Source organism: Oxyura jamaicensis, chromosome 5 (assembly GCF_011077185.1).
Source record: "Oxyura jamaicensis isolate SHBP4307 breed ruddy duck chromosome 5, BPBGC_Ojam_1.0, whole genome shotgun sequence".
NCBI lineage: Eukaryota > Metazoa > Chordata > Aves > Anseriformes > Anatidae > Oxyura > Oxyura jamaicensis.
The window spans coordinates 27,770,751-27,798,718 of NC_048897.1; the positions used below are offsets into that span (position 1 = coordinate 27,770,751).

Sequence of the window (27,968 nt, forward strand, 5' to 3'; positions counted from 1 at the left end):
TTCATGTTTCACAACTTTAATAGAATATTCTATCTATTCTGTACAAATTGAAAACACTGTATTGTTACAAATGTGTAAGGTAAGGCTGGAGCACTCTACATGCCTGGTCACAGTGTTGATACAGCTGCTATTCAACTGCTGCCAGAGGTTGGCAATGGATGCTGAAACTAGAAACATGTACCTGAAGTGCCACACAACAACAAAAGGTAGTTTTGGAGACTTCAGAGCTTTAAGAAAACAAATTGTGGAATGGAATAATTTCAGTGTTGCAAGTAAGACACCAAAACTTCAGATTTATTGAACTGAATTTTGTTAAACTTCCGTGTTCATAGTGAAAGGTCCTTCCATGCTGGACACTAAGCAATAAGACTACTGGAAATTTTCTGGTTCTTTGGCTGCAACCCACTTCCATTGACAGCAAGTTTGGCCTTTACTTTTTGATCTTCATCCAGAAGAGTTGTCATTTTGATAAAAGTTCATTTTTTCTGTCTAGACTACTACATTGAGACCAATTCAAATCATTTGTTGTACAAGTACCCATATTTTATGCAAAACAGGAAGAATATTTTCAAGTATATTAAAAACTATTAAAAAGCACTAATTCTGTCAAAGTACTTACAAACATGAATAAATAAATAGTAAGATGAACAACTAAGTCTCAAATATGACACCCCCCTTCAATGAAGTAAAATTACTTCAATTCAATTGGTTTTACTGAGATAATAAATATGACATTTAAAGCTGCTCAAGCACTAGTTCAATTTGTAGGTTGCAAGAAACATTAAAAAAGGGGGGGGAGGAAACTAGCAAAGAGTTCATATTGCTCTATCCGTTTCAGCTACCATACATGTAATCCATTTACTTTAGCTTCTCAGCACATTGCTATTCCACAATTTTCAAGGTTTTAACAAGAAAATGGATAATCTTCACTTGGTAGTCTGGACTATTCCCCTATGCATAGGGCAAAAGGCTCTAAAGGCCTACTGACATACTGAGCTACAGTGTACCAACGGCTGTAGAGTGTGCTTTATTTAAACCTCTTATTTCCCAAATGCATTGAAGTTGCCACTGTACATGTTAAGCAATAAAAGAAAAGTTAGTGAAAATCATGCATTTTAAAACAAATTAATTTTAAGCATTGTTAATAAGATTGTGCTGCAGCGATGAAGTATCCTGAACTGCAGGCCAGGTATCCAAATATTTGTTACAAGTTGTTCAAATATCACTTTGAAGTGGTATTTCCTTATTACTGTTGTTTGCATTCAGCAGGTTGGCTGGAATCTTTCTGTTCAAATGGAAAAAGAAAATAACAGTTAAAAATCAGAACTGCATACAATAAATAGAATACTTCAATGAATAAAATAAATTGTCTATGCAGTTAAGCTAGCTAGAGAGCATTAACATATAAGGCAAGCTACATGTAAACTTAGGTTAGATCACAAAGGCTTCAGCAATAGTGCCTTTTTTTTTTTTTTTTAATTCCTTCCAACTGTTTGGTACCTCATACTATTTTTTAATCTGTATTTGCATTCTCTAAACTCCATCCAGTAGGCTGAGGTTGAAACAAACCAGAAAGCAAGTGATTTTCTACTCCCCCATCCAAAGGCTCAGTTTGACTTTCAGTTCGTATTAAACTGTCTAACAATGAACTGCCACCTCCTCAACAACTTGGAGGAGGGACGAAGGCAGTGAAGTCAGGCTGCTTATTTTTGCAGCATGATTGAGTTTTTACTTGCTCTTTCTGCAAAGGTGATAAAAATGTAATTAATGTGTTGATTTCATCTAGGTTCTGCATCACCAGTATGCAACTATTCAACAGTTTAACACTGGGCAAGAAGTCCATATGTTAATCTGAGTATGCAAAAGCAGAAACACCTTCATTAGGGAGTAAAACTATTTCCCCTCTGGCAAAAGGAAGTGTATCTGGGAAAGAACAAGTACTTAAACAGCTAAGAACTTCAGGTTTTACATTGTACATCTTGCTTGGTTTTTGCTGTTGTAAAACAGTGTTCTTAGAAAGCAGAAGAATTTACTCTGTGTATTTCCTGTTCACTTCTCCCTTTACTGTTCTTATTAGAGTTTGTTATAAACAAAATCTATGTCACAGAAACCTGCTGAATTATAGTAAAGAAAACTATAAAATATGACACCTCGAATGCCACCAACTGCAAAATAAGATGTTTTGGGGTAACCATCCTGAAGAGGAACTTCTTAATGTTGCAAAAGAAGCAGACATGCAAGAGTTCATCATGCATCAAGCAACCAAAAGCTAAGACAACTTAAGCACTGTGCTTGTAGAAGAGGAGTAAGAGATGCAACTAAGATACTTTATCAGAAAGTTTGTCCTGAAGAAGCTGTTCTAAACCCAGACAATTATTCCCTTCACCACCTAAACTGCATAGGGCTAGAGGTCACTATCATTCCAGACTCCTAACTTGTGATCTTCCTCCCCTGGTGCATCTGGCTAACTTCAACTCTGTACTTTCTCAACTGCCTGAGTTCCCAGAAAACATGAACTCATTTTCACTGATCCAGCACTAAATGCAGCATGAATATCATTCTTTTCAAGAATAAATGTTTGCACAACAGTAGTATTTTTTCCTCAAAAAAACCTGACGGCCATTGCTATTTGTTGCATGCTAGTCATTTCCACTAAAGGCAGGCAACAAACACCCAGCATTTTTTATTCAAGAAGTTTTTTCAGAAATGCCTTTTTCTTACAGCTACTTTGTATTTGAATGTGGCAATAGAGTAGTGAATAGCACCACTCCCTCTCCCACACACCCTCTGGCTAAGAGCCGCAATCAAGTAACAAACCAATTATTTACAAACTACTTCAAAAGCTTTTCATCTCCCTCCCTTCCTTCCTATTCAGCTGTAATAGGAAATCAGACTCATTTAGGTTGACCACTGCAATCATTTTGGCCAAATTTTAATGGCCAAACAAAATCCTTATACTTGCTAATAAGTTTCATCTCTTCTTCATACCTGTCTTTATTTCTGTGTAAGCATTTAAAACCTGCATCATAGGTCCGACAAAGTTCCTTTTTAAGGATCTTTCAGTGTTGACTACAGCTCTTATACAGAGAAAAATATACAATTTAAGAGGCTGTCAGATACAAGTCAGTTGTTGGAAACTTTCAAGAAAAATGCCAGTATTTTATGCCACTTTTGGCTTATAGTTGAGGGCATATCTATCTTGACAATACGTATTAACTGTTTAAGCTGGGCATAAGTAACAAAGTAATATCTCAGATCCAGTATCCAACATAATCATTTTGCTTCCCCTAATTCAGTAGCAGAGCACTACTCCCGAGCGAGCCAGCTTAAGCTCATTGCCTGCATTTACCTGTCAGCCTCAAACCTCAGGATTAGCCAGTGAGATGCAACAGCACAGGTTGATGACTACGCTTTTCTTCTAAAGTTACTGCTTCCCCATCAGGCACATGAAAGCTGAAATTTAGTTTTTGGCCTATAACAGCTCCTGGAAGATCCAGACCCTAGGTTGTAAGTGTGATTGAGATACTACATCCTTACTCCCTCAGGCATGGCTGTTAGTTTGAGCTTGTTCTTCCCATGCTGCCCAGACTGCTGGTGACATTTGGACAGACAACCACTACCAAAATCCATTTAGCAGCTCTGAACATACCCTGCTCTATTTCCTCCACAGTAGCAAGATTTCCACTTACGCTACATTTTCCTAAATTAACTTTCAAAGGGGTCTTAAAAATCTTGGTAAAGTGTGTCAGGAAGGCAACAAAGACCAAAAAGGAAATACTAGAACTAGCAAAGATGAGGAAGAATTTTATCTCATTTTAAAATAAATATATCAGTAAACAAAAGCTGAGATTCACCATCATTGCTACAGAGTCAAATAAGAATTCTTGTTGTCTTGAAGAAATTTTCTATACAAGTCCTGAGCAATGACTTAAATTCACATGAACTGTGGCAGAACTTTTTACTTCAATGTCTTTAAGGCAGTTATTTCAGAACATTTACTTATGCTTTGCAAGCAGCGGTTTAAACTGCTCTGGGGCCTTGATTCCAGCTTGAAAAACTGTTCCAATCGAGATACACAAGCTAAATGAGACTCCCACTTACTCTTAAGCTTATTAATTTTTAACTCCTTCATTAACTAGTATCTATATGTAAAGCTTTTGTGTCACTGCTTCTTGTTTATAGCACCGCTTGTTTGAAACAGAAAAAATAAATTATTAGTCCTGCTACAATGGACCTCAACATTTTTCTTCTGGGATTTGATTACCCAGGAGATAAATGCAAAAATCTTCTGCTAATTAGCCTATATACAGACCACTTCTTCAGACATCCGCAACCAGATCAGCTGAACTGTATCAACTGCTTATGGATAGAGGACATGCATCAAATTTAATGAGGAAGTTTCACCTAAAATTTACAGCATGAGAGGGCTAAAATGCAGCAGAAAAGCAGGTCTGAATTAGTATGAATATCTCTCCACAAACTGCTTCCATAGCTTTCATGGACACAGCCCACTGCTTCCCTTCCACCCATTCAATTAATCTGGAGTCACGGAGAATAGGGGCATGCATCCAAAGTACCTGTGCCATTTACCTTAGTAATTTAATCCTTTCAAGCCACATTTTTTTTTTTTTTTTTTGCATAAAGTTACTATTAAAACAAGAGACTGAATTCCTTTTAATCTTCAATGTTTAAACAGACTAGGCAGGATATATTTCTAGCTGAATAAAGGAACAATCAAGCCTTCACCTCCTTACTTCTACAGATCACTTTGGGAAGCTTCTGTTACACAAGCATTCCATCTGCTAAAGCAGCCATGCAGGCACAAGCAGCCCATCGAGATCTGACTCCCAAATGCACTTGGCTGCCAACAACAGTGGGATCAATGCAGTCAGTAGGCACTAAAGCCAATGCCTTTCCAGCACACAAGGAAGAAAGCCTTTCAATATTCCAAATATTTTTAGCATGAAATAAACTCCAGTTAGGAGTCATAGAGATAAAGCTTATCTTTGTTCCTTTTCTAACATATGTTCTTGAGAAAAAAAGCAAGGATATCAAACAGACGTGGGAAATAAACTCACAGCTAACTGGAGCTAAGCAAGCACGAGGTCTAAACTGCTTCCTCCACAAACAGAAAAAACCCTACAAAAGGTTCCGAAAATAAATTCACTGCTAACAAGCCCTTCAGCCACCGTTACTTAAAAGACATACTAAGCATCCTGAAGCAGGAGTAGTCTCTCTCTAACAGCTGATTTTAGCTCATAATTCAAACTGGTGTTCTGCATTACCCAGTCAACTAATTCTCTATTCAAGCATGATATCAGTAACTTGAAAAAGGCAGTTAAACAACAGGGCATGCAAGTACAGAAAACTATTGTTGTCCAAATAAGCTTGACATCTTCTGAAGCTACTTTCAATCACGTGACTGCTCAGTCTTCCAAAGCCACAACTTATACATAGCACAGCATTATATATAACGATACTGACCTGGTTCTAACTGAACAACTCAAATGTACTTAAATCTGTCAGGAGCGCGAGGGAGGAAGGAGGAAGAGGTGACAAAGCAAAGGGAAAAGTGTTGACATTTATCAAGCAAATGAAGTACAACAATAAAGGAGGAGGTAACATGGAAGTGACTGAAGAGGCAAAACTGGATACAAAACAGAAACAGAGTAAAGGACCATTATTTTTGTGTACACAAAAAGGAAAGCTATTCTAGATATAACAAAAGGGAAGGGGGGAACTGAAAGGTAAAGAAGGGCAGGGGATGGGGAGAGACAGATCGAATGAACAGAGGCAGCAATGGAAGACAGGATTAGGGGGCATGACCCTTAAGAGGCAAAACAAGAATTCCAAGTTTACTTGAAAAACTGAAGACGGTGGCTAACGATTTTTAATTGTAGTAAGGGAAGACAGTTGTGTAAGACTGCAGCAGCATGACATATAAGCTGTCATGACAAATGAACGTTCTACTACAGCACATGAATAAACAGTGCAAGTATGTTGAGATGGTGGTTGGCTTTTCAAAGCACATCAGATTGGAAATAAACACAGCTTAAGTGAATTGAACAGACAAAGAAGAGCAATACTTATGAAGGGAGGAAAAGAACTAGAAAGAATATAGTTTCACATAAGTAACAAAGAAAAAAAACACAGAAGCCTAAAATACAGGAAAAGAAGCATGGAGCCTGTTGCAGGCAGCGTTCTCTGTGAAGTATGGGAAGAAAGGTGAGAGACAGTGTACAATAGAAGGACTTTCTCTCCTTTTAAATAAAAGGAGAAAAATGAGCAGGAGAACAAAACCTACTCAGAAGCATGAGTGCTAAAGAAAAGGCCTCTTCAGCGTGACCAACTGAACTTGTCAGGCAGTGTAAGAATGAGTGTTGGAAAGGACATACCAAGTAAGTCAATGACTTACAAGAATTCTTAAGGAGAGCAGAGGAGATATTTAGAAATTTGCAAGTATGCTAGAAACAGTAAAGAGGTGCAACATCAAATCACAAAGAAGGAAAAATGAAGTCTGACAAGTCTCGGTATCTTTTATCATGTGTACAGAAAAGAGCTTGACTGCTACAAAAGCAAAGCAGAAGTTGTGCCAGGAAGGCAAAGAGGTCATTCTGAAAAATCTACTTTCATTATATGATTTAAAGGCATCCATCTCTGTATGCACTACTTTTTGGTTTTCTGAGCTACTAATAAAACCTAAACCCTGAAGTCCCCATTCCCCATTTTCTTTTCCCCATACAAGGAAAACAAAAGTCAAGACTAGCAAACAAACTACATTGCATGGCTACAATGGGACTTCTTGGAAGTTAAGGTATGAATGGAATTCCACCTTACCTAGAAATGTATGAATGATAAACAGACTTAAATTACACCTAAATGGGAAAAAATTGAAAGGAACTGTCAGCATGAATGAAAAGTGAAATGTACAAAATAATACAGGAGGCAACAGCTATAACCTTCCAAGGTACTAAAAGTTCTTTCTAAAGAGTAACAGATTTCACATTTCTGCCATTAAAAGGATCTTACTTAGCATGAATGTACTTTGACTCAGAACTAACATTGTTTCTCAGCTCTCCCACCCTTTTCCATTACAGGTACACTACTACATTTTGATCCTTCAGAACAGAGTAAGAACATTTGTTTCTGTCATATGAATCCTGTTTGATCAATCTTTCCTCAAGACAGACTTTCTTTACAGCAGTTCTCAATAAAGAAAAGTAAGCTCAAATCTTGATATGGAGACAAAAAACATGTACTAGCAATACGATGTGTATTAACTTCATAAGTCAGAAAAGTGACACGTTAAGCTGCTGTAAGACTTTCATCCACAGATCAAGTAGTTTTGCATACCTTTAACTTTTTCATCTGTGCCTTTAGAAAAGATTAAAAGTTGATGTTTTAAGAACTAAATAAGTACAAGTCTTTGTTATCTTTGTCCTGGCTTCACTAAATTTAAGTATTAACTTTAATATAACTGAAGGATCGAAAAATACCTATCAGAAGGAGCACTAGGCCTTAGGCTGAGTTTTAAAACAGGTGACACAAAGTTTTAAGGTCAAAAGTTGGGGGACTAACTTTTTGAATCCTAGCTGAGCATGGACATGTGGAGTCCAACCTGCAGCCATTATAGCAACCAAAAAGAACAATTCTAACAAAGAAAGTAAATAAATGAAAACTAGTTGAGACTTGTCAGACTAATTCCAAGTTGAAGTCCAACCACAGAAAAATATTTGAAATAAGACCTTTCTAAAGGAAGAGAGATATACTTATTACACAAAGGTGTTGCTAAGAGGTAAATGCACAAAGTTAAGAAATTACCTTAATTTATATTTATCCAGACTTAAATTTTTCTTTTAAGAGCAATGTGAGTACTGAGGAAGACGAAAACACTGCAGTCAGGAGGTAGGCTTTTTTTAAAAAAACAATTTGTTAATATTTTCAAACTGCTATAACCTTTATTACATTGCTCAGGGTTATAGTGTGTACCACACAAACATACTAACATCCTTACCTTAGCATCACTCTCTGCATCTTCCTCCTCTTCTCCCTCCTCTTCCCCCTCCAACTCCTATGACAAAATAGAGATAAACTAACAGAAATTAAAACAGGTTAAAAGTGCAACTTTTTGCAATGGAGAAAAAAACAAAATAGCAAGTATTACCACTGTATTCCAGAGTGTTTCAGCAGTCAACATTAAAACTACTTTGGCTTGATTAAAAGAATTCAGCATCTTCTAGATCTTAAAGCAAAATCTTTAAAAGACTTAAAACATAAGATTTACAAGATTCAGCATGACTTAAGGAAACCTTCCTATATAAGTTGCTGCAGTCTGCTAGCGATTTTTGAAGTTCTACCTGATGCATTAGTTGGAATTTTGCAGTTTTGGTAAGCAGTATCTATGTCTAATTTCGTTCTTTTTCACCTCCTCCCAGAATCTCTCTATTTAGGCTACTGTGGACAGATTAGGTATTTCTCCACAGGATTTGGCAGTATTTTTGCACTGTTGTACACATGCCTGTATCCAAATAGTAACATCTGGCACTGTGTACAGATTAAAAAACACATGTACATTTCTATCATGATCCAGTTTAAAAATATAGATGTTTAGTCCTCAATAGCCTAGGCCCAGAAGTCTGTATTACAACATGCAAAGAGAAAAGCAATTGCAGTCTGAAAGCTGCCAGCTCTTACTAGCCACCAGCTCAGTAACTTCTAATGCACTCTACTCTGGTGAGATTGACGACAGTCAGGTATGTACCTTTAACCAATGAGCAAGAACACCACAGCAAACATAGTAAAATAAAAGTGCAATTACCTGTCAAGGATATTAGTTTATTCAAGTGTGGTATCATTTAGTGGTTTTGTGCACAGCCTTTCATGGTATGCTTGTATTCATACAACACTGCAGTAGACGGACAAGAGCTCTTGGCATACTAGAACATTCACCCTAAATTGAACCTTTAACCCTAGCAGTTGCTCCCTCTCCCTTTTTTTGAGCTTGATATTTGGCAATAACCAGTCTTAAGATGTATGACAACTAAAAACTGAAAACCAAATTTCATTACCACTTAAGTAATAGATATTAGAAAAAAATGAAGGGTCTTATCATGCAGCACTCAAAAAAAGTCTCTGCCTAATTAATTTTGACTTGTGACAGAAAGTAGCTCCCAAAATACTAGGAGAACCCTAGGTAAGTGCTCTTACAGGAAGTAAAACACAGATTTTACAACTCAGAAATGCTGAGCTCTTTTGGAAAGTAGTACCATACAAAATTTCAGGACTGGAATACAGTAGGTAATTAGTTTTCTATAAGAGATGTAGTATGCATCTCACCTCCTCTTCACCTTCTTCACCTTCTTCAAACTGAAAAACAAGACCAAGAAGTTTTATCAACTCTGCTAATATTTGCATAAAATCTCTGCAGTAACACTTCTAGCACACTGAAACGCAGTACTGGAAACTAAGCCCGTTCCAGAAAGGAACATTAGCAACCATTCAATTTATTGTGAGCTATTTCCTATTCCCAAGTAATAGGAACTTCTTCAGATATCATCACATAATCAATAATACAAACTAGTCTAATCAGAAGTAAGAGAGACAGCTTCTAGGTACATGGTGACTAATAAACAAAATGCTGATAGGCATACATACATTATCATCATCCTCTATAGCCTCCCCAGTGAAATAAAGCACAGCACGAGGGACTATCCTTTCACGGAAGAAGTGACCAATTTCAAAATCTGCTGCTAAAGTAAACTCAGAATCTTCATCCTGTAAAGCAAATCAGTTTGAAATAATTTCGTTCACTCCTCTGCAGCAAACATTTTCTTTTAATTGAAAAATAAAAATCACAGGTTTGAGAAACACACCATCAACCCTTCTGGTGACCTGTACTTAATTTTGTAGCAATAAAAGAAATATTGCAAGGCTAAATCCAGATTTGCAAAACTGACATTTTAAAAAAATCTACCATCTATGTACAGGCTACTAGCCTGCTAAAAAACACATTCTATTAAAAATAAAGCTCACATTGACTTTGCTGGCCCTGACACCTGATGTAGCGGAATTGTTTAGACTGCTTCAGACTTTCGTGAAGAGCTCGTTACCAGTTGTGTGACTAGAAAAAGTAATGACCTTTTCCCAACAGCGACAGTTACAGATTATCTTATCAACAAGACATGAAACAGGAAAACATCACAGGATTTAGAGAAGTCTACAGTATCTTTCAGTTTATCAAGGTAAAGCTCAACTCCAGCAACAGCAAAAATAACTAAGATATACACAATTATTAAAGAATCTGAATAGTTAGCATAGAGATGGTGAAGAAAAAACAGCAGAGAACTGTTGTCCCATTTCAGAAACAAACTTACCAACGACTCTCCATCACCAGATACTGCAAAAAAGAAAAGACAGTAAATTCAAGTAAAGTTTGAATATTGAGGTGGGCTAGACTATACAAAAATGACAAAAACATAATATAAAGGCCTTCTCATACCAGGAAGCACTGGGATGATTAAAGACTTCAAAAGCTAACTCTTAAACTTTTAAAGTCAATTCAGATCCATCTTAAAATCAAACCCACAGAAACAGTACCTGCAAAGACTCTGTTGTGATACAGGCACCAAAGTCACCATGTAGCAGCCTCATATAGCAACACCTTATTTCTGCTTTAATTCTGTAATTACAGTAATTTTATTTTGCTAGAGCACCATAAGCCTTCCTCCCTCCTCTTCAAACACAGATGCTACCAAGTGAATTTATCTTTTAACAGGAGTTTACAAAGTATTTTGAGACAAGGCCTTTCTCAAAGTATTTTGAGAAAAGTGATGCATCCAGGACAGACTAAATCAAAATGCAGTCACAAAAGTGCTTGGCAGAATTAAGGAACAGTGTATTTTTTTAAAAAAAAAAATCCTAGTTTCTCTCTTTTCATCAAGTGCCATAAGTATTGTCATCCTACTGTAAAATTTATGATTTGATTCTGACTGTTCTCAAGTTGAAAATGCAAGTATTAACCGCCAGCACATGCCATAGCCTTGAGCCTTCTTAAACAAGAACCTCCAGAATTTGTCCTTTACATATATAAAAAGCCAGGATAAAGCCATCATGAGGCAAACTAGTCACTATCCCTTTCTCAAAACAGCACCTACATACATTCCATGTGTAACAAAATAAGAGAAACTAACAACTGCTTAAAGGATGTTTTCATAGACAAATTAACTTGGAATTACTTATCACTTGTTTAACTCCTGTGCAAACAGGGATTTGCAATATGATCCAGAAGGGGCATAAAAGCCTACGACTAAATCAAGACCTAATGTCAGTTTTGTTTAGTACATCTCTGAAGTCCAAAGTAAACAGCTTCTTTTATCTATATTTGAAAAAAGATTACAATGGGAGATGTATCAAAATACAATGTTTTTCAGAATACACTTGAATTGCTTTAAGTATGTAAGTACACAGCTAGCATTAGATAAACCAGGAAAATTAGGAAGGTATATGGAGTATCAGGGATCACTAATGAATCACAGAAGAAACTGCAGAAAGTTCCAACGCTCAAAGGTTTAAATGAAACTAACACTCTAGAACTTTGACCAGAACTGGAAGAGTGCTTCACATGTTAAAAACCTCAAACTGATGCATGGAGCCATCCTGTGGTAAAACAAATCAACTTCTTTACGAGATTCTACAAGAGACTCCACATACAAGGAATCCTGTTTACACAGTACACCTAATTGCCAAATTCCACAGAATAACCCCAAACCAAAGTGATCTGCTTTGATGGGCTGCAGTTTGCCATCCTCCTCCAGTAAGAAGTCTAAATGTACAACGTAGCAAATACAGTTTATAGACTTAAGCTGTATTTACATATAAAACACTGCATTTTAAGAATCCTACATTCTCAGTTTCCAAGCTTACCCTTTATTGGGTTGAAGAAGTTAAAAAAAGAATCGTTAGGTACTTGTTTAGTAATCGTCCGAACTGTGCCTCGACCCTTGTGTTTCTGTTTTTTCTTGATCGTTTTAACTGTAACATTTTTTCCTTTCTTCCAGTCAATAGTACACCTAAAGACAACATGTGGGAAACAGCATTTTAATGCAACACATCAATGGAAATAAAGAACTGAGCACTGAAGCAACAAACAAAGTAAAGATGGTTTCCAGTTTTCTAGTTAAAGCTACTTTTACACACACTGGCATCTTAATCTACTTGACAAGATATTTAGGATGCATGATACTGCTAGAGACTATGTAACTATGTATATGTTGGATATACCAAATACTTCCCTTAACAGAAAACCTACATAGGCCATTTTCTCAGCATAATCACTGCCCCCACCCCACCCATGCCTTAACACTTGTTTGGCCCAATTACTAGAGTTTTGCAGCTGAGGATGTGATTAAGCCAATCCACAACACCCCAACAGTTAAGAATGATTTTTCCACTGGCCTGGTTGTCAGAAAACAATACATAATTTAACCTCACTGCAGGCCAAGGCAGTGTCCAGTTACCCTGAAAAGCGCACCAAAAAGAGTGGCCAGGGAGAGGCATGCTAGCTCTCCAAACAACAGTGCTCAGACTGACTTGGCAATAAAATATAACAAGCTGGAAATAACAAACTTCTTGGATCCTTTCTGCTACTGTGCAAACTGGCACATTACCTTAATTAAAAGTCATTCTCCATGTACCTACAGTTTTACCCCAAACTGCACATGGCAAAGAGTAAGCAGTAAACACAGACAGTTCTCTTTTAATATGAGGGGGAAAAAAAATCTGAGCCAAGCATGGTGTCAAAGTATATAAAGCACTTTGTTTATCTGAAGTTACTGTCAAGATGGACTAACTTTTCACTTAGGTGTGAGTTTGACTAAACTTACAAGATGACGTTTTGCCTCAATGCAAACAAACATTCAATTCAAACAGCTAACACAGCACTAAATGCCAAAAGATTTTGAGGTTGTCAAGGTACCTTCAAAAGACCAAGTACTTGGCATTTTCCCAGTGTTAAGTTTTGTGAGGGGAAAAATAAAACAAAGGGAAAAAATCTTTAAACAGAAAAAAAAACAGGAAGAAAGAGAAAAAAGGAAAAAGCAAGGAAACTGCATTCTGAATACATTCAGAGATACACAGCCAAGACTAACAGAAACAAAATACACAGCCAACACATTCTGGGCTGAGAGAACAGATCACACATATGACCACTTCCTGCCAGATTCTGAAGTATTGCTGGAATAAAAATTGCTGAGATGGGCTCAAGTCCAATAGACTCTAAAGCTACCTATCAGAGTGACTATTGGAGCTGTGAAATAAAATTAATTTACCCTCTTATCTAGAAGTTAAAGGCTTGTTACCTCATTGATCTATTTTAACTTGAAAGGCACAGGAATACAAATGCACTCCATATTTGTGTACACATACACATATATATACACATACAAACACACTTCTACATGCTGAGGCTAAGATCACCATCCTCATAAACATTCCCAGTTTAAGGAAACAACATATTTATCTTCACTCGTTATCACCAGTCAGGAAAAGAAACAGCATCTTGGAGACATCGACTAGCACTTCAAAAGGTTTTTTGAATTTCAAGTTTTCCTTACCCCTCACAATCAACTATTTCAGGTCCTTCAAATGAAAAGGGATCTGTCTTGTCCGGCTCCGACTTCATCTTGTAGGTTTTTGTCAGGACTGTATTAGAAAAGTAGTCATTGGGCCCAAAGTGGAACTCTAATGAGAAAGACTAGAAGAAAGTTGCATTACAGTTTTATGTTAACAACGGTTTTTTTTTAATCTTTGAAATAGTGAATCAGCAGAATCACCATTAATCAAACTCTGAACACAGGAAAAAAAGAACGACTTGACAGTAAACGTATCTTTCACTGCAGCAGAATCAGGAAATTGAGAAGAGTCTTTGTTTCATGTTCTGTGGAAGCCTATTCTTCATCCTTTAGCTAGGGATGATGCAACTGTTGTTCTGAAAGTCACTCTGGCTTCACAGTAATACCATTGAGCTCTGCTCTATCTAACCCTGGCTCTGAGCAGTCAATGCTATGATATTTCAAGTCTGAAACAAACATTTTTAATTTAAAATATATTTTTCAGGAGTCTGTATTTAAGTAGTACACTCCACCATGAACCAGAATGTTTATTTAATAATAAGAAGTCCTGCAAAAAGAACCCTAGCTTCATAAACTGAAGCCTAACATTACACATTTTAACTGCTTGCAGCCTGAAGCAGGTGTTTCTGATAACATGTTCATGATCATCCCTCATGTGGCACCTGAAAATTGTTAACAGAAATTCAGCAACTTAGGTGGAGAACAAAAAGCTCCAGCTAGGGAGAACCATTGCATACATAAAGCATCAACTTTCAAATCTGTAAAGCTTCCAAAAACTGATCACACAAAGCTATACAAGCCTATTTCTCACTCAGGATCAGCTATGAACTAAAGGTTCATAAAGGTGTGTTTTTTTTTTCTTCCAGCAGCACTGCTTTCATTACTTGAAGCAGAGGTAGGAGGGGGAAGTCTGCTTAGGCAGGTCAGTTCTCCAGCAGCACAGAAGGGTTGAAAGTCAAAAGCTCCAGCATCACCAGAACTACTGCATAGACGCAGTATGCCCTATTACTTAAAATATTTTATTTACCACCCTGGCAACATGCCATAATACCTAGACCTCATGCACATGCAAAACAGACGAGCTAAGTGCAAAAACCACTAGCCTCAGTAGCCTTACAGAGCACATGTTGCAGAGCTTGCAAATCTACTTCCCCAGCACACTTCAGCCATAGGCCAGAAAATAGTCTCTTATAACTCAAGACCTTTTTGTCCTCTTGGAAAGTCTACCATGTGAAGACAGCTAAGTATCTCCAGGGACAGCAGTCTGTTCATCCAAGACAAACATCCCTCACTCATCTCCCAGAGGCCCCTCAGTTTTCCCTCACCATCTGCTTTCTCTGACCACATGGATCTCCTCACATGATAGAAATCTGGAAGGACAGAAGTCACAGAGAGATGGGTTTGGGGGCAGCAGAAGCCTTCAAAACCTCACATGCTTGCAGATTAAGGAAAGGAGGCTACTGGGAACCAGTTGTGAGATGAAATATTTGTGGTGGCTTCCCATAGTCTATTTTAGCTTTACTTGCATTGTAGACAAAATTCAAAATATCCAGCATGGTTTGGAGGTATTCTTCAGCTAGGACAAATCCCTCTCTGGCACTCATGCTCAGGGGAAAAGTCAAACTTAGCTTATCCACCACCAGTGACTAACACTCATACGCAAATAACCCACAAAACATCACCAGGATTATAAAGTAACCACTGGCATTACTTAGCAGGCAGCATCCCAAGGACTTGCAAGACAAACTTATCTGCAAAGACAGCATTTCAGAATTACTTTTTACATCTGCTAATTATGAGACAAAAGTTTCAAAGCCTATTTGAAGAGCTGTAATAACCTCTCCAGTAGCCTTGAGTGTCTTTCCTTTTGATATTGGATTAGCTATGTAGTATGAATTTCTACAGTTTTCTTATAGATTAGAAGGTACTCTTATGAAGTTCAAATAAATAAATGTCCTTATTTCAAGCTACTTAACTCATATCCATACTCATCATCCAGGTGTCAATGTGCTAGCAAGGGATCCTGATGTCCACATCAATAGGTATCTTATAAATTACATTTATATAAGCATATCTAAGTTTATTCATTGATTATAAATAAAAGCAGATAAGAAAATGAATTGCTTAATTTTACGCAGATAAGTTTACATACAGGCTATAGCAAACAGGACTTTGGAAGCACCATTACTGTAACCAGGTAAATCTGGTTCTGAAGGACAGTAACTGCAGTTAATCAGTGGTAAAACAAAAAATTCTTAACTATTATATGTTTATTTTAGTTGCAAAACTTATTGCCCAGCAGAATTAGTGTTTTTATTACACACCAGTGATTTGAACTTTTTGCATTACAAGGTTATCACTGCTGCAATAACTTTTAATAGTCAGAGAATTACAAACAACATTCTCAAATAATTGGTAAACAGGTTTCACTGAAGTGGTTAGGAATACATCCTTTTGTTTCCAAATACAGAAGAGACACATAATTTGTCAGCCTTCCATTATTGGATTTCATGTAGCACTGGAATGGAACCTAATCACAGGAATATGCTGTCAAGAGGTTACGAACAGTGCGAGACAAGATACATCCACTGATGTCTTCAACTTAAGGTACTGTAAAACAAAGCCAAATGAGAACACACAAAAATGTTGTGGTCAAAAACAATTATTCCCAAATTATCTGAATGCCACCAAATAGTGTTTTTTATCCAGAAACATAGCTAACTTTTTACAATACTTAACTTTGTACTTAAACAATTCATTTTCTTCATAGAACTCATATCTTCTCCAGCCTTAACAGTATTTAGGAACTTAACTCCCAGTTTTTCCTGTCCATACTGCCCCCCTTGCTGATTATCAGCTCAAGATTTTTGTACTAATAGAAGACAATGAGGGCTAAAAACTTCATTTCAGCTGTTAATAGCCTTTAAAAGGTATTTTGAGAAAGTCCTTTTATCTTTCTTATAAGCTCTGCAACAAAGCATCTCTTGCATTTTAGAACGTTGGTTACATGACTACAACTCCGTAAAACAAACCATCAAAAAATACATGTGGGGAAAAAAGAGACAGAAGGATGAAGTTTAAAGAAAGAACATGTAGGCTGAAATTCCATTCTTTCCCTGCCTCCCCCTCAAAAGAAATCCAAGGAATACATATAGTCTGCATGAATTAGAAGTGCAACAGAACAATCTGGGTTTGACAAACACAGGATCTGCAAAAGGAACACTACAAAGAACCTGCATGAACATGAATGTTTCTGAAAAAAGGCAAAACTTAACTTATCGGGTACACTTTCAAAAGACCATCTAATATTTTTCCTATAGGCACCATACCCATTATCATTGCTTTTGATTAATATTGAAGTCACAACTCTTCTTGTGATGAAGCACATTATGTGGGAAGTAGCACCCACAATTCACTTGCAAAACAAAAGCAGTCATGTAACTTTCACAGAAAGAGCAGATTATTTGGAATTTGAAATAGAAAATTAAAGCAATAAGTGGCCAGAACTGAATCAGAATTGCAATCTAAAAGCTACGTTAAAGATGCAGGGTGAAAAAGCAAAGGGTCAGGAAATCTGAACATTAAAAGCCAAAGCATAAAGATATAAGCCCAGAGAGAATCCCCCTATATATTCCAGCCAAACAGGATTGAATTAGAAGTTTGAACTGTTGCTCCCATCGTTACTACAACCTTCATGAGAAACAATTAGGGAAAACTCACCATAGGCTGTCCAGGTTCGGAGAACTTAACTTTAATATCCTGCAGATGTTTTAAGATTGGCTCATCATACTCCTAAAAAGGAAAAAGCAATTTCTTATGGTACAGGCAATATTTAGAAGACCAAAATTTTCATCTAGCTTGCTTGCTCAACCAGGTCTTAAGAGCAAACTAAGCCTTGCAGTTAAAGACTGCAGCTAACGCTCAGATTTGGATCCAAATTTCTTAATCCTTGTTGTAAATACCGTGTCAAACTCCCAACTCTCAGTCACTAAACCTTGTCTTCAGTAAATATTGTTACCATACTAGGTAACTTACCATACTAGGCTTCATGAATATTACTGAGAATAAAAACTTAATTCAGAGTATTACTCTTAATTCAGAGTACAAAAAGACAGACTTCAGAGGTTTATTCTTTAATATCATTACAAGCAATTAATATAACTGAGAACTACAGAGGATATTTAACATGAACTCAACCATAGGTACACATACAGTACCCTTGAAAAAACTATAGACTAAGTTAATTACAGAGAAACAGCTGTTGTGAGCTGTAAATTTGCATTTTAATATCTACAGAGGTTGTTACAAGATCATTTCTAAGAAAACCTGCATCCTGTTTAGCAGTTTTGGTCAGCTGTTCTGCTTATCACTAGTTTTTCAAGCACCTTCAGGAATAGTATTAGGGATTCTGAAAGCCCAAAGATTTGGTGTCACAACAGAATCAGAATGGTTTGGGTTGGAAGGGACCTCTAAAGACCTATCTTGTCCAATCCCTCTGCCATGAGCAGGGACACCTTCCACTACATCAGGCTGCACAAAACTCCATCCAGCCTGGCCGTGAAAACTTCCAGGCATGGGGCATCCACAGCTTCTCTGGGCATCCTGTTCCAGTGCCTCACCTACAGCTTGAATGAAGAACTTCTTCCAAATATCTGATCTAAATCTACCTTCTTTGAGTTTAAAACTGTTATCCCTTATCCTATTGCTGTACCCTAGTAAAAAGCCTCTACCTTTCTTATAAGCCTCATTTAAGTATCGAAAGGCAGCAGTAAGATCTCCCTAGAGCCTTCCTTTCTCCAGGCTACAGAACCCCAGATCTCTTATCTTTTCACTAAGAGAAGTGCTCCAGCCCTCTGATTATTTTTGTAGACCTCTTCTGGACCTGCTCTATCAGGTCCGTATCTTTCTCAGCCTGGGAGCCCCACACCTTGCCAATCACATCCATATTTTTTCATCCACCAGCACCCCAAGACCCTCCCCACAGAACTGCTCTCAGTCCATGCTGATGTAATTACCCTGACCAAGGTGCAGCACAAGGTTCCAAGCACTCACTAGTAACTGGAAAGAGTAGCATTTAACGTATGACAGAAGTTACTCTCATTGTAAGGCAAACTTACTTGTACTAATTCACTTAGCATATCTACGTTTCTAAAGATAGTAAACCAGAAGTCTGGAATTCCTTTGACATTTGTCTCTTCTGCTTCTGCTTTCTCTTCTATTACCACTGCATTTTTCAGATCTCCCTGTGAAACAAATACAAAAACAGTTAAGAAATAAAAACACAACTTCTCAATATATTACATAAACATAAGTAGATGTACAAAGCATTTGTCAACTCTGAACTCCTTTCAATTAAATTGGAATTATTTTGTACAAAGTCTAAATAACCAAGTGACAGCCGCCGTAATTTGAAAAAAAAAACACGTCCATCGTTACCACAAACAGAAAAAATACAAATGCATTTTTTTTGTATTTATCTCTCTCCTGTAGCCTCACATGTCAGTGACAGAATTCTACCTAAAAGTCTAAAATTAAGTTCTGCCCTCTGAAACTGTCCTAGCTTCCCAATTTTGCAGGATAGTTAGCAAAGTAGGTTTTCCATGGTTACTTTTCATTATTAATATTGAACAAATAACTTTTTGCAATGCAGAACTCTGTACACATAACTGATGTCAAACGTCACTAAAACAAAAATGACCAAGTTACTTCTCTAGCCCTTGAAACAAGGGATTTGCAGTATGAATTAGTGATATTGCACCTTCGCATTTACACCACTAGAGAGCAGCAAATACACAAGTTCTTCTGAACAGCAGCTGCTTGGGCAATGGCTAGCCAATATGAAGCAGCATTTTACTTGCCATCTAGACATGTTTCTGATCTATAATTGCATGGAACATCACCAGTCAATGCTGCACTTACACAAAGCCTAAGAAACCTTTTTGCTTCCACACACTGAGTACTGCATCATGCTAAATCTCATGAGACTGGTCAAAACAAAGAATAATTTGCATTGTATATAAAACAGTATCCAAAAGAAACCGAAGGGAGATGTAACATGGGAAAAATGCAAGGAAAACCTGACAGAATGCCACACTTGGCACTCTAAGTAGGTCACTGTTCTTTAAAAATAATAATAAATTTTAAAAAAAGTGAGTATCCATCTCCAAAAAACAACAATAAAAAACTAAAAGGCAGCCTACCCATTACATCATCCTTCGTAAAGCTAGATAGTTTCTACTCATTAGGGAAGAAAGAATCCACCAGCCAGAATACATTAGATTAGGTCAATTCCATTTTACAACTAAGAGATGCGTGTCTAGTTTATATTTCTGGACATTTAAGCTAAATTATGTCCCCCCAAAATAAAGAGAACAGGCAGACAAACAGCCAGCCTTTATTACCTTGGGGTTATCATATAGCACTGGAATGGAACCCATTAACAGAATAATGCTGCTAACAGATTACGAACAGTGCAAACAAAAACAAGAATTCGCTGAAGTTAAGAACTTGAAAAAAGCTAAACTGCATTTAGAAGCTTTCACAGGACCTAAGGAAGTGTTCATCACAGCTGCACTTTACTGGTAAAACATTTTTCTCTCCAAAAGATCCATCTTCAATGGGAAATGCTGTACAAGAATTAACTTTGAAAATCTTCTCCATCTCTAGTTCATTACCCAGTTTGTACTTACAGCTAGTTTTTCTTCTTCTTCATTTTCACTGTGCCACTCTGACTCTGCATCTGTGGGTTCAGCTTCTCCATTAATAAACTCTCTTCTCTATGACAGAAGAAAAATTAACTTTTTTCTCTGGAAGAGCTACTGGCATAAGTAAAATTACATATACGCAAACAGAATAGACACAGCTGTAAGCAAACATTTATAGTCTTCTCACCTTATCAAAAAGAGGTTGATAGAGTGCTGCATATTTTCTCTCTAAATCATGTACTTCTTCATAGAATTTAGCTTCTATATGGGCACATTTCACCTGGAGTTGTTTCAAGGCATCAATTCTTCTTTTCACTGCTTTTGGTAAGCTAAAAAATAAACAGTTCTTTAAGCTTAAAAACTAGTTGCCTCACCATTATTTAACATTTCACTGTGAAACAGGCTGCTTATAAGCCAAATGCAATTCTGATAGATTAAAAATTAAGTTAAAGTAACTTTAAAAATTTAATTAAAATAGTCTCCCAGCTATATTTCTAGTAAAGAAATAAAGGTAAAAGTTTCTGCTGAAGGCAAAACTTGGAAGTGTAAGCGTATCCTCCTTTTAAAAAGGAAACTTTAAACTAGGGCTAAAAGAGCAGCTTTACAAGTCCTGACCTTTCCACCACATCCAGACAACAATTTTATAGAAATCAGCACACCCTAACAGAATACGGATCAGAGGAAACAATGTAGAATGGAAAAAAAAAATATTTCAAAGCAAAATTATAGTAGCTAAGGAAAACACTAAACGGGGCAACATCCTGTTTAAAAATTTCATAGAAAAATTAAAACTTGACTCTTTCTTCCAGATGTAGGCCACTGAATCACGGTTAAAGTCAACCATTTTACTTAACAGGTCATTTGCTCCAATTTCCTACCTTAATTATACAGCAATATCATTCCATTATGCTTTCAGTCTTTCAAGAATTTTATTACGCACTGTACTTACGTTTCAATGTAACTTGAAGGGGTAAGCGCCGTGTTGTCAAGTCGTTCCTGTAGAGCTGCCAGAACTTGTGGATTTTGCATCACTTGGTCTGCCAGCTTTTCTACGAAGACAGAAACCCATTCTTAAAACCAATCTGAATATATTTATAGCACTTACATCATATTATGAGTCTTACTGTGTAACAGCAAAAATACTTGCTATTTTCCATGTCTCAAATATCACTGCTATAGTGAACTAATAACTCAGTTACCTGAGGATCAGATTTAAGAAAGGTAAGAAAAATAGAAAATGCATTCCTCTCTTTAGAAATATATCAAATCTTTGTTTTCTACAAATAGCACATTGATGTAAGCAGATTTCCTGTCTTCTCTAAGAAATTGCAAAATACAAGTTCCTATATCGTCCCTCTATACGAGCTCTAGTTTGTAAGCCACAAGTTTGCTACAGAAACATCAGATTATACTTTTTAGACATTTTCAAGTGTTTCCCAGTTAGTCTTACTCCTGAAAATGTGTGACAAACTTGGTGAGCTTTGTACAACAAAGCAACACTGCACTAATGAGCACTTCCTCAACAAGTATTCATTTTTATATCAAGATACTTTTACAACTTATATGACTCCTCAAACAGTCATCACAAGAGTTAGCAGAAGACTTTTCTGGAGGTCACACCTTCTGGTTAGGAGTTTAAAAGCCTCACTAGTAAGACTCACGTGGCACTCCTAACATGCAGACATTTGCTTTCCTGATCTTTCCATTCTTTCCCACCACTCATCAGAGATGACAACAACAACAAAATCTGTAAGTTCCACAGCACACACTAACTTGATGAAACTTTTACATAGATTTTTTTTCCTTGAAATTACTTTTTTTAAAATTAAAGAAGCTTCAATACAGAAGGCAACAGCTTTATTCCACCTTTGTAGTGTTACTACTAGTATGTACTTCTTACCTTTTTTGTCACTTGCATTTTTAGCAGCATCCACAGAATCCGAAGCAGTATCTTCTGCTTTACTAGAAGAATTAAAAACATAACATTAGAAAAGCATCATTTCGTAAAAACATTAATATTTAAGAACAAAAGTATACTGAATTTTCAGTGTTGATAAAACTTGACCTGTAGTAAACAAGTATGCCACTAGAAGACGTGCTTATGTCTTTAAGCTTTTCAAAACCTGAAGTTTGGATATGAAATTAATTCTACTGTGATGAACAGGAAGCAAAAGATGGAAGAATAGCTACGTGACAGATAAATGAATATCTTAAGTGAATGTCTGGCCTTTGACCTGTACTGGGTCATCCTGGACAGGGAAGTGTTATTACTCACAAGTGAAAACTCAAGACATCCTTTTAGAGTAAGGGATAAAAAAAACAACTAGAAAGAATACAGGTAAGGAAGCAATTTAAATGACTGCTCTAAGCTCTTTGGACTTAGTACAGTAAGTTGTTTTGACTAATAGGAAGAACAGTCACTTTGATTTTAAGAAAGAAACAACCCTGTCCTCCCCACAGTGTCTTCCATCTTGCTTCCTGTGCTGGGGAAAGAGAGGGCCCAGAATGAGTCAACAGCCAACAAGTCTTCCCTATGTTCCCTGCCTGTCTAGAGGTTGCAAAACACAGATTGGGTATTGCTGAAATTAATCTTACCTCAGATATAAAAGGAGAAAAAAATCATACATGCAAGTGGGTATTATTAATTACTGGATAGGCCAACTTATCCAGCTTACCCTGATGCAGTGCAAGCATTGAAAGAGCAGCATCACATATATATTTACACCAGCTTAAGAGACTCTTATTTGTTCTAAAAACATTATGAAAATCAGAAAATAAAGCAGTGCCTTCTGCATGCTGAAATCATATAGATCAGAGAAACAGTGATCAGTGTTCTCTTCACATCTTTACAGCATTTCAGCATGAACATGAAAAACTGAGTCAAGACAACACAACGGTAGTTACATTAAGCCCAAATCAGAGTTATTCTGTAGCCAATATCCGACATTCTCAGCTTACAGCATGGTAAATGGGCATTTTCTCCTTGCTGTAAGGAAATGCAGTTTAGCTACAGAAAATATTACTATCTTACTCTTATACAAGTTTGGTAATACCCTCTTCATTGAGAAAAAAAAGTTCACCCGCAAGAAGACCAGATGAAGTCATCTGTAACTAGATTTAACTTCATGAAATCAGTCCAACATACCTGTTATCTGCCATCTGTGTGCCTGTATCCACCTGCAAGTTGAAATACAGTGTTTAGAAATAATTTAATGGTAGCTTGCTTACCTCAAAGAAGGTAAAGATAAAATATGTAACGGTTTAAGACAAGAAGATAAATAAACTCCCTCTGTTTTTTCTAAGAAAGTCATCACTCAATCTCTTGCAGTAAAGTGAACAGCTCACATAACATCCAATCCAAATGGGAACTTGGTCAATTTTTAAACAGTATGTTAAGTGTTTTCATTTCATCCTTTTAGACTTTTTTCCTGTTATGTATTTCAGTTTACAACCTGCTTCTACCAGATCATAAGTCTTCATCCTAAGAACACATACCTAGATTGGTTCTGTATTCTTTTTAAAAAATAAAAACCTGATGATGAAGAAATATATTATTTTTTAATTCCCTGACAGTACCACAGTAAATAATGAATTTTTAATCTATGTATTACTATGTCTGATCTGGAAACTATGAAAGTTCAAACAAAGTACAACTTGAAAAGACTTTCTTCTCATGTCACCTGGGCAGAAAAATGTCTCACTTGTCAGTCTAATCAGGGCTATTTTTGTGAACAGCTGCTTTTGCTGCACTATACGGAGTGACAACTTAAACATGCTACCAGATAAATAGAACCAGAATGCTGGAGGGAAGAAAATTATTTATCTAAAAAGAAGGTTTTTGACAGCAGCTGGAAGACTCCTCTACTCAGAGTGTCGATTTGCCTTGAGTTTATTTATTGAGAGTAGAAAACAAACAAACAAACATGGAAGCAGAAGCTTAACACAGGTACCCCAGCCCCAACGATCTAAACCAGCTCTCCAGAGACAGAGCCAGACCGCCTACCTTATTTCATTGTAACTTCTTTATCAGGCTGACATACACAAGCTTGTATGTCTATTTTAGTAGGTATTTTTTTCCTCCTTCATTCCAGACATAGTTCATTGCACACCCAAGTAACCACTACATACTGTATAGATTATTTTACACTATTAAGTTTTCAAGAAAACAGATATGAGTCTGCAAGTCAAGTTTAAGAACACAAAGAAGGTTCCATCATTCTTATGAGTCTGGTTTCTTAGAGCCTGTAACGCCCAGGCAGGCTGACCTTTAGCCTGGCTTCCAATAGACAGCTACCAGAGAAGAATGTTAAGGACATCCAGAGTGACAGTCAGAGAAGGGGTGGCAGAGAATGTATACACTCCCCCACCTGGAAAAAGGAAATTCCTGCTCTAAGCTAGAAAACTAACACTTTCACAGACAGAAATGGAAAGCTAGGAGTACACATTAGATTATTCCACAGGAAATATAGTTGCTTACCATCTATCAAAAAAAGCAAAAAAGCCAACAAAAAAAATGCGAGCTCACCATAGACCAGGAACAAACAAGAAAGCAAGCTCTTTTGGCCAGGTCTATGTCAGCAATCCACTTTTTTTTTTTAATTGCCAACACTTATTTTTGCCTTAAACATAAAAAGGCAAAGTAACAATGCAAGCAACCATGCTGTGGAGCAAAAGGAGAGAATTTTGCTATCTTACAGCTGAAGAAATAAAAGAACATATACTAGTCTTTCCTTCCACTGCATACAAAAAGCAGGAAAAAAAAAGATGATTAGGAAGGTAAGAGAGCAAATTGACCTAATATCAGAGTTCAGCCAACAAGTTACATGATCCTCATCACTATTAGAGGAAGCAAGAGTAAGCAACTAAAAATGCAGACTCGCGTTACTTAAAAATTAGCCTTAAAGTCTTGTCCCTTCCAACACTGGCCCAGGGACAGAGCCAATGGAAAAAATCCACTCCACGTACAAATCTTCTGCTCCATTTTTTGTGCTGTGTTTCCTGTGGGGAACTACTTCTCAGCCCTGATGCTGAACACAATATTCTCATTCCTGTTTGGGAAGCATAAAATAACGCTCCCACAGCTTGCATAATTTTTAAGTAGCAGCTGACTTGAGCTCCACTGGAACAGACATCAATTAGGCATGTTCTGACAAGGGCCATTTACCTAAATAACACGTAATAAAATTGATAAGACACCATTCCGTTGTGCAAATACATACTTTCAGTCTGGTCTGCCTCTTCAAAGTTGTTCCTTTGGTAACTGAAAAATTAAAAGAAATAAACTGAATAATAAAATAAAAGAAGCTTTTCCAAAAATAATAAAAACTTATGATTCCCAGTGGCATTGCAACTCCCTTCTAATGGCCTAAATGCTGCAGATTACTAATAGAACTGTTCCATGAAAGCTGGTGGAGACAGGCGAGGAGAGAGCAAGGTGATTTTAGACAGAAAGTTAAGTGCATAGTTAATTGCAAAAGTACAGAAGCAAAGCACTGAGCCTTAGTTATCTTCCAAGAAAAAAGCTTGTAGACAACAAAGACAAAAAAAAGCTACCAGAACTCAAGAAAAAAAGACTATTGTAGGATATTATTATCACTACCACCACGAGTCCAAATTGATATCTTACATCTTCTGGACAGTTCACCCTTTTCATATAACTGACACAGACAAGAAGCTTAGGGGAAGGAGGGGACTAAATCAACCACCTGTCCCGTAAATCAGTCTGCTGCAGTTTGCCTAGAACGAATGTCACATGGCAGTAGGCACCTAAAACGGCAGGAAACTAAACTCAGTGCACGCTTCCAACAGTATACAACAGCAAAAGCTCATTATAAGGACAAGAAACATCCTGAAGGATGCACCTTTAAAGGAAAAGCCTGTTTCTTTAATAGAAAGAAATACAAACAAAAACGTACGCAGAATAAATTTTCTCAGCTAAAAAAAAGCCTACCTCTTGTTATAAGAGCCTTCTAAATTTACACAGCTAGAATATAAAACAAGAAGTTATTGGACATGTGAATTCACAGGAAGACTTCTACCCACAACTGTTACTACTTTTGTAACTACAACAAATCAAAAGGGAAAGTTATGACTTCCGTTTAGACCTGCTGGGATGCAACTCTGTGGGAAGCCACAAACATAATAGTTTCTGACACTTTTTGTAAGCAAAACTAGAAGCAATAACAAAAAAAATAGTCCAGAGGAAAAAACTCATAAACCTGCTCCACAAGCCCTGAACACCAGCAGCACTTATGCTCACCTTGAGAGCTGTACTGAGGGCATACTATTTTGACTTTATAAAAATGACTTTGCAAGTACTTTTTAAGATGAGTTTATAAAAATCTGCCTGGTGGTTCAGGTTTCACCTCCAGAATTTGGATACTTGCCTCCCTACCTGTAGGGGGGTGTTACCGAAACGAACCAAACAAATCCCACGAAGGATGTGCTGTTACATGCGGCAAACAACCGATGCAACAGCAAAAAAATTTAAAGATGTCCTCACTTGGAGGACGGGAGCCTCGAAACGAAAAGAGAACCCCAGAAAAGAACCGAACACGTTAAGCGCACGGAAGATCCTGGATGAGATCAAACGAAAGCACCACGCCTGACCTCAGCAGCTACGGGTTTCACGCGAGGCGAGACAGAAGCGCTCCCCACCCCCAGCCCTCCCTCCTCGTCCTCCCCGGTCCCGCAGGAGACCAAGGGGAGGCCGAGAAGCCCGCAGCGCCCCCCCCCGCTCCCTCAGCCCCACGTCCTCGCGGTAGCGTTAAGATGGTGCCGGGCCCCTCCCCGCAGGCAACCCCGCCACCACCGGCCGGGCCCGGCCGGGCCCGGCCCGGCCCGGCCCCACCCCGCCCCACCTCAGGCCCTAACGGCCGCCGCACGCGAGCCCCATCCCCGGCGAGCCCAGCCGCTGCCCAGCGGCCTCCTGAGGGCCGGGAGCCGATAGCGGCGGCCCCGCCGCGCCCTCACCTGCCCGCGGCCCCTCTCCGTGTCCCGCCCGCCCTCGGAGGCAGCGCCAGCCGCCAGGCTCCTCGCAGGCTCGCTCGGGCTGCGCCGTCCGCTAAGAAAGCCGCCTCCCGTTGGCCCTGAGAGGGGGCGCCTCCCTCAGTAAAAGCGCCAGCGATTGGCCCCAGCGCCGCCGCGGCCGCCGCGCCGCACGCGGGCCATGTTGACTATCCGGCGGCGCGGCGAGCGGCCAATCAGGGGGCGAGCGCGGGTCGGGGAGGGGAGGGGGGCGAGCGCGTGGTGGAGGGAGGGGGGTGAAGGGGAGGGGTGCGGGGGCTCGTGCCTGCGGCCTTAAAGCGGCAGCGACCCCGGGGGGCGTGGGGGGGGGCACAAAATGGCGGCGGCAACCCGCCCGCCCCATCTTCCCCTGGCAAAATTCGGATAACCCGGCCGCGGGCCCTGTCGGCGCCGTGATTAGCCGAAACCGTGGCGCTGCCTCACCTCGCTCCCCCGGCAGCGCCTGGCTCCTGCTTGCGCTGCAAGGCCCGCTGCCCCGGCACGCACACGCGCTGGGGAGGCGCGTTGTGGCTGTGCTGTACGGGAGCGGCGCGTTACCGGCCGCTGTACGCCAGCGGCTTTCAAAGCTGAGGGGTAAATCGAAGTGCCGCCTCATCGAAAAAAGGCATGG

At 38.4% G+C, this 27,968-nt stretch overlaps 1 protein-coding gene and 2 non-coding genes across 9 annotated transcripts; all 3 read right to left on the reverse strand.

Annotated features, from left to right (window-relative positions):
• Positions 1-27,968, reverse strand: NAP1L4 (nucleosome assembly protein 1 like 4). 7 transcript variants are annotated; one of them, XR_004751222.1, is made up of 17 exons: positions 27,782-27,968; positions 25,552-25,592; positions 23,478-23,509; positions 22,233-22,294; positions 21,282-21,381; positions 20,520-20,661; positions 20,318-20,404; positions 18,746-18,871; positions 17,349-17,420; positions 13,611-13,750; positions 11,923-12,068; positions 10,374-10,396; positions 9,655-9,774; positions 9,337-9,366; positions 8,015-8,092; positions 6,838-6,875; positions 1-1,285 (listed from the first exon to the last, which is right to left on the reverse strand). XR_004751222.1 is itself a non-coding variant. In XM_035327371.1 (17 exons), exons 1-16 carry the CDS (start codon positions 27,951-27,953, stop codon positions 6,870-6,872), a joined length of 1,356 nt encoding a protein of 451 aa, XP_035183262.1. In that variant the 5' UTR covers positions 27,954-27,968; the 3' UTR covers positions 1-1,285; positions 6,838-6,869. The 7 variants fall into 7 exon arrangements, 5 of the variants coding, with proteins under 5 accessions (XP_035183262.1, XP_035183261.1, XP_035183263.1 ...); XM_035327371.1 differs by having other exon boundaries at positions 8,015-8,071; XR_004751223.1 differs by lacking the exon at positions 6,838-6,875.
• LOC118168716 lies at positions 16,081-16,201 on the reverse strand. The gene has a single exon (XR_004751754.1). It is a non-coding gene; the product is annotated as a small nucleolar RNA SNORA54 (small nucleolar RNA).
• On the reverse strand, positions 19,976-20,104 carry LOC118168715. The gene has a single exon (XR_004751753.1). It is a non-coding gene; the product is annotated as a small nucleolar RNA SNORA54 (small nucleolar RNA).

Bases quoted from the DNA above. Each gene is read 5' to 3' on its own strand.
- NAP1L4 (XM_035327370.1), bottom strand. From the start codon at position 27,953: ATGAGGCGGCACTTCGATTTACCCCTCAGCTTTGAAAGCCGCTGGCGT. The intron at 21,382-22,232 runs GTAAGAAGTACA...CTGTCTTCGTAG, and splicing joins AAATGCAAGTGACAAAAAAG to AAAAGCTGGCAGACCAAGTG. The intron at 17,421-18,745 runs GTAAGTTTGCCT...TTTCCTTTTTAG, and splicing joins TGCTAAGTGAATTAGTACAA to GAGTATGATGAGCCAATCTT.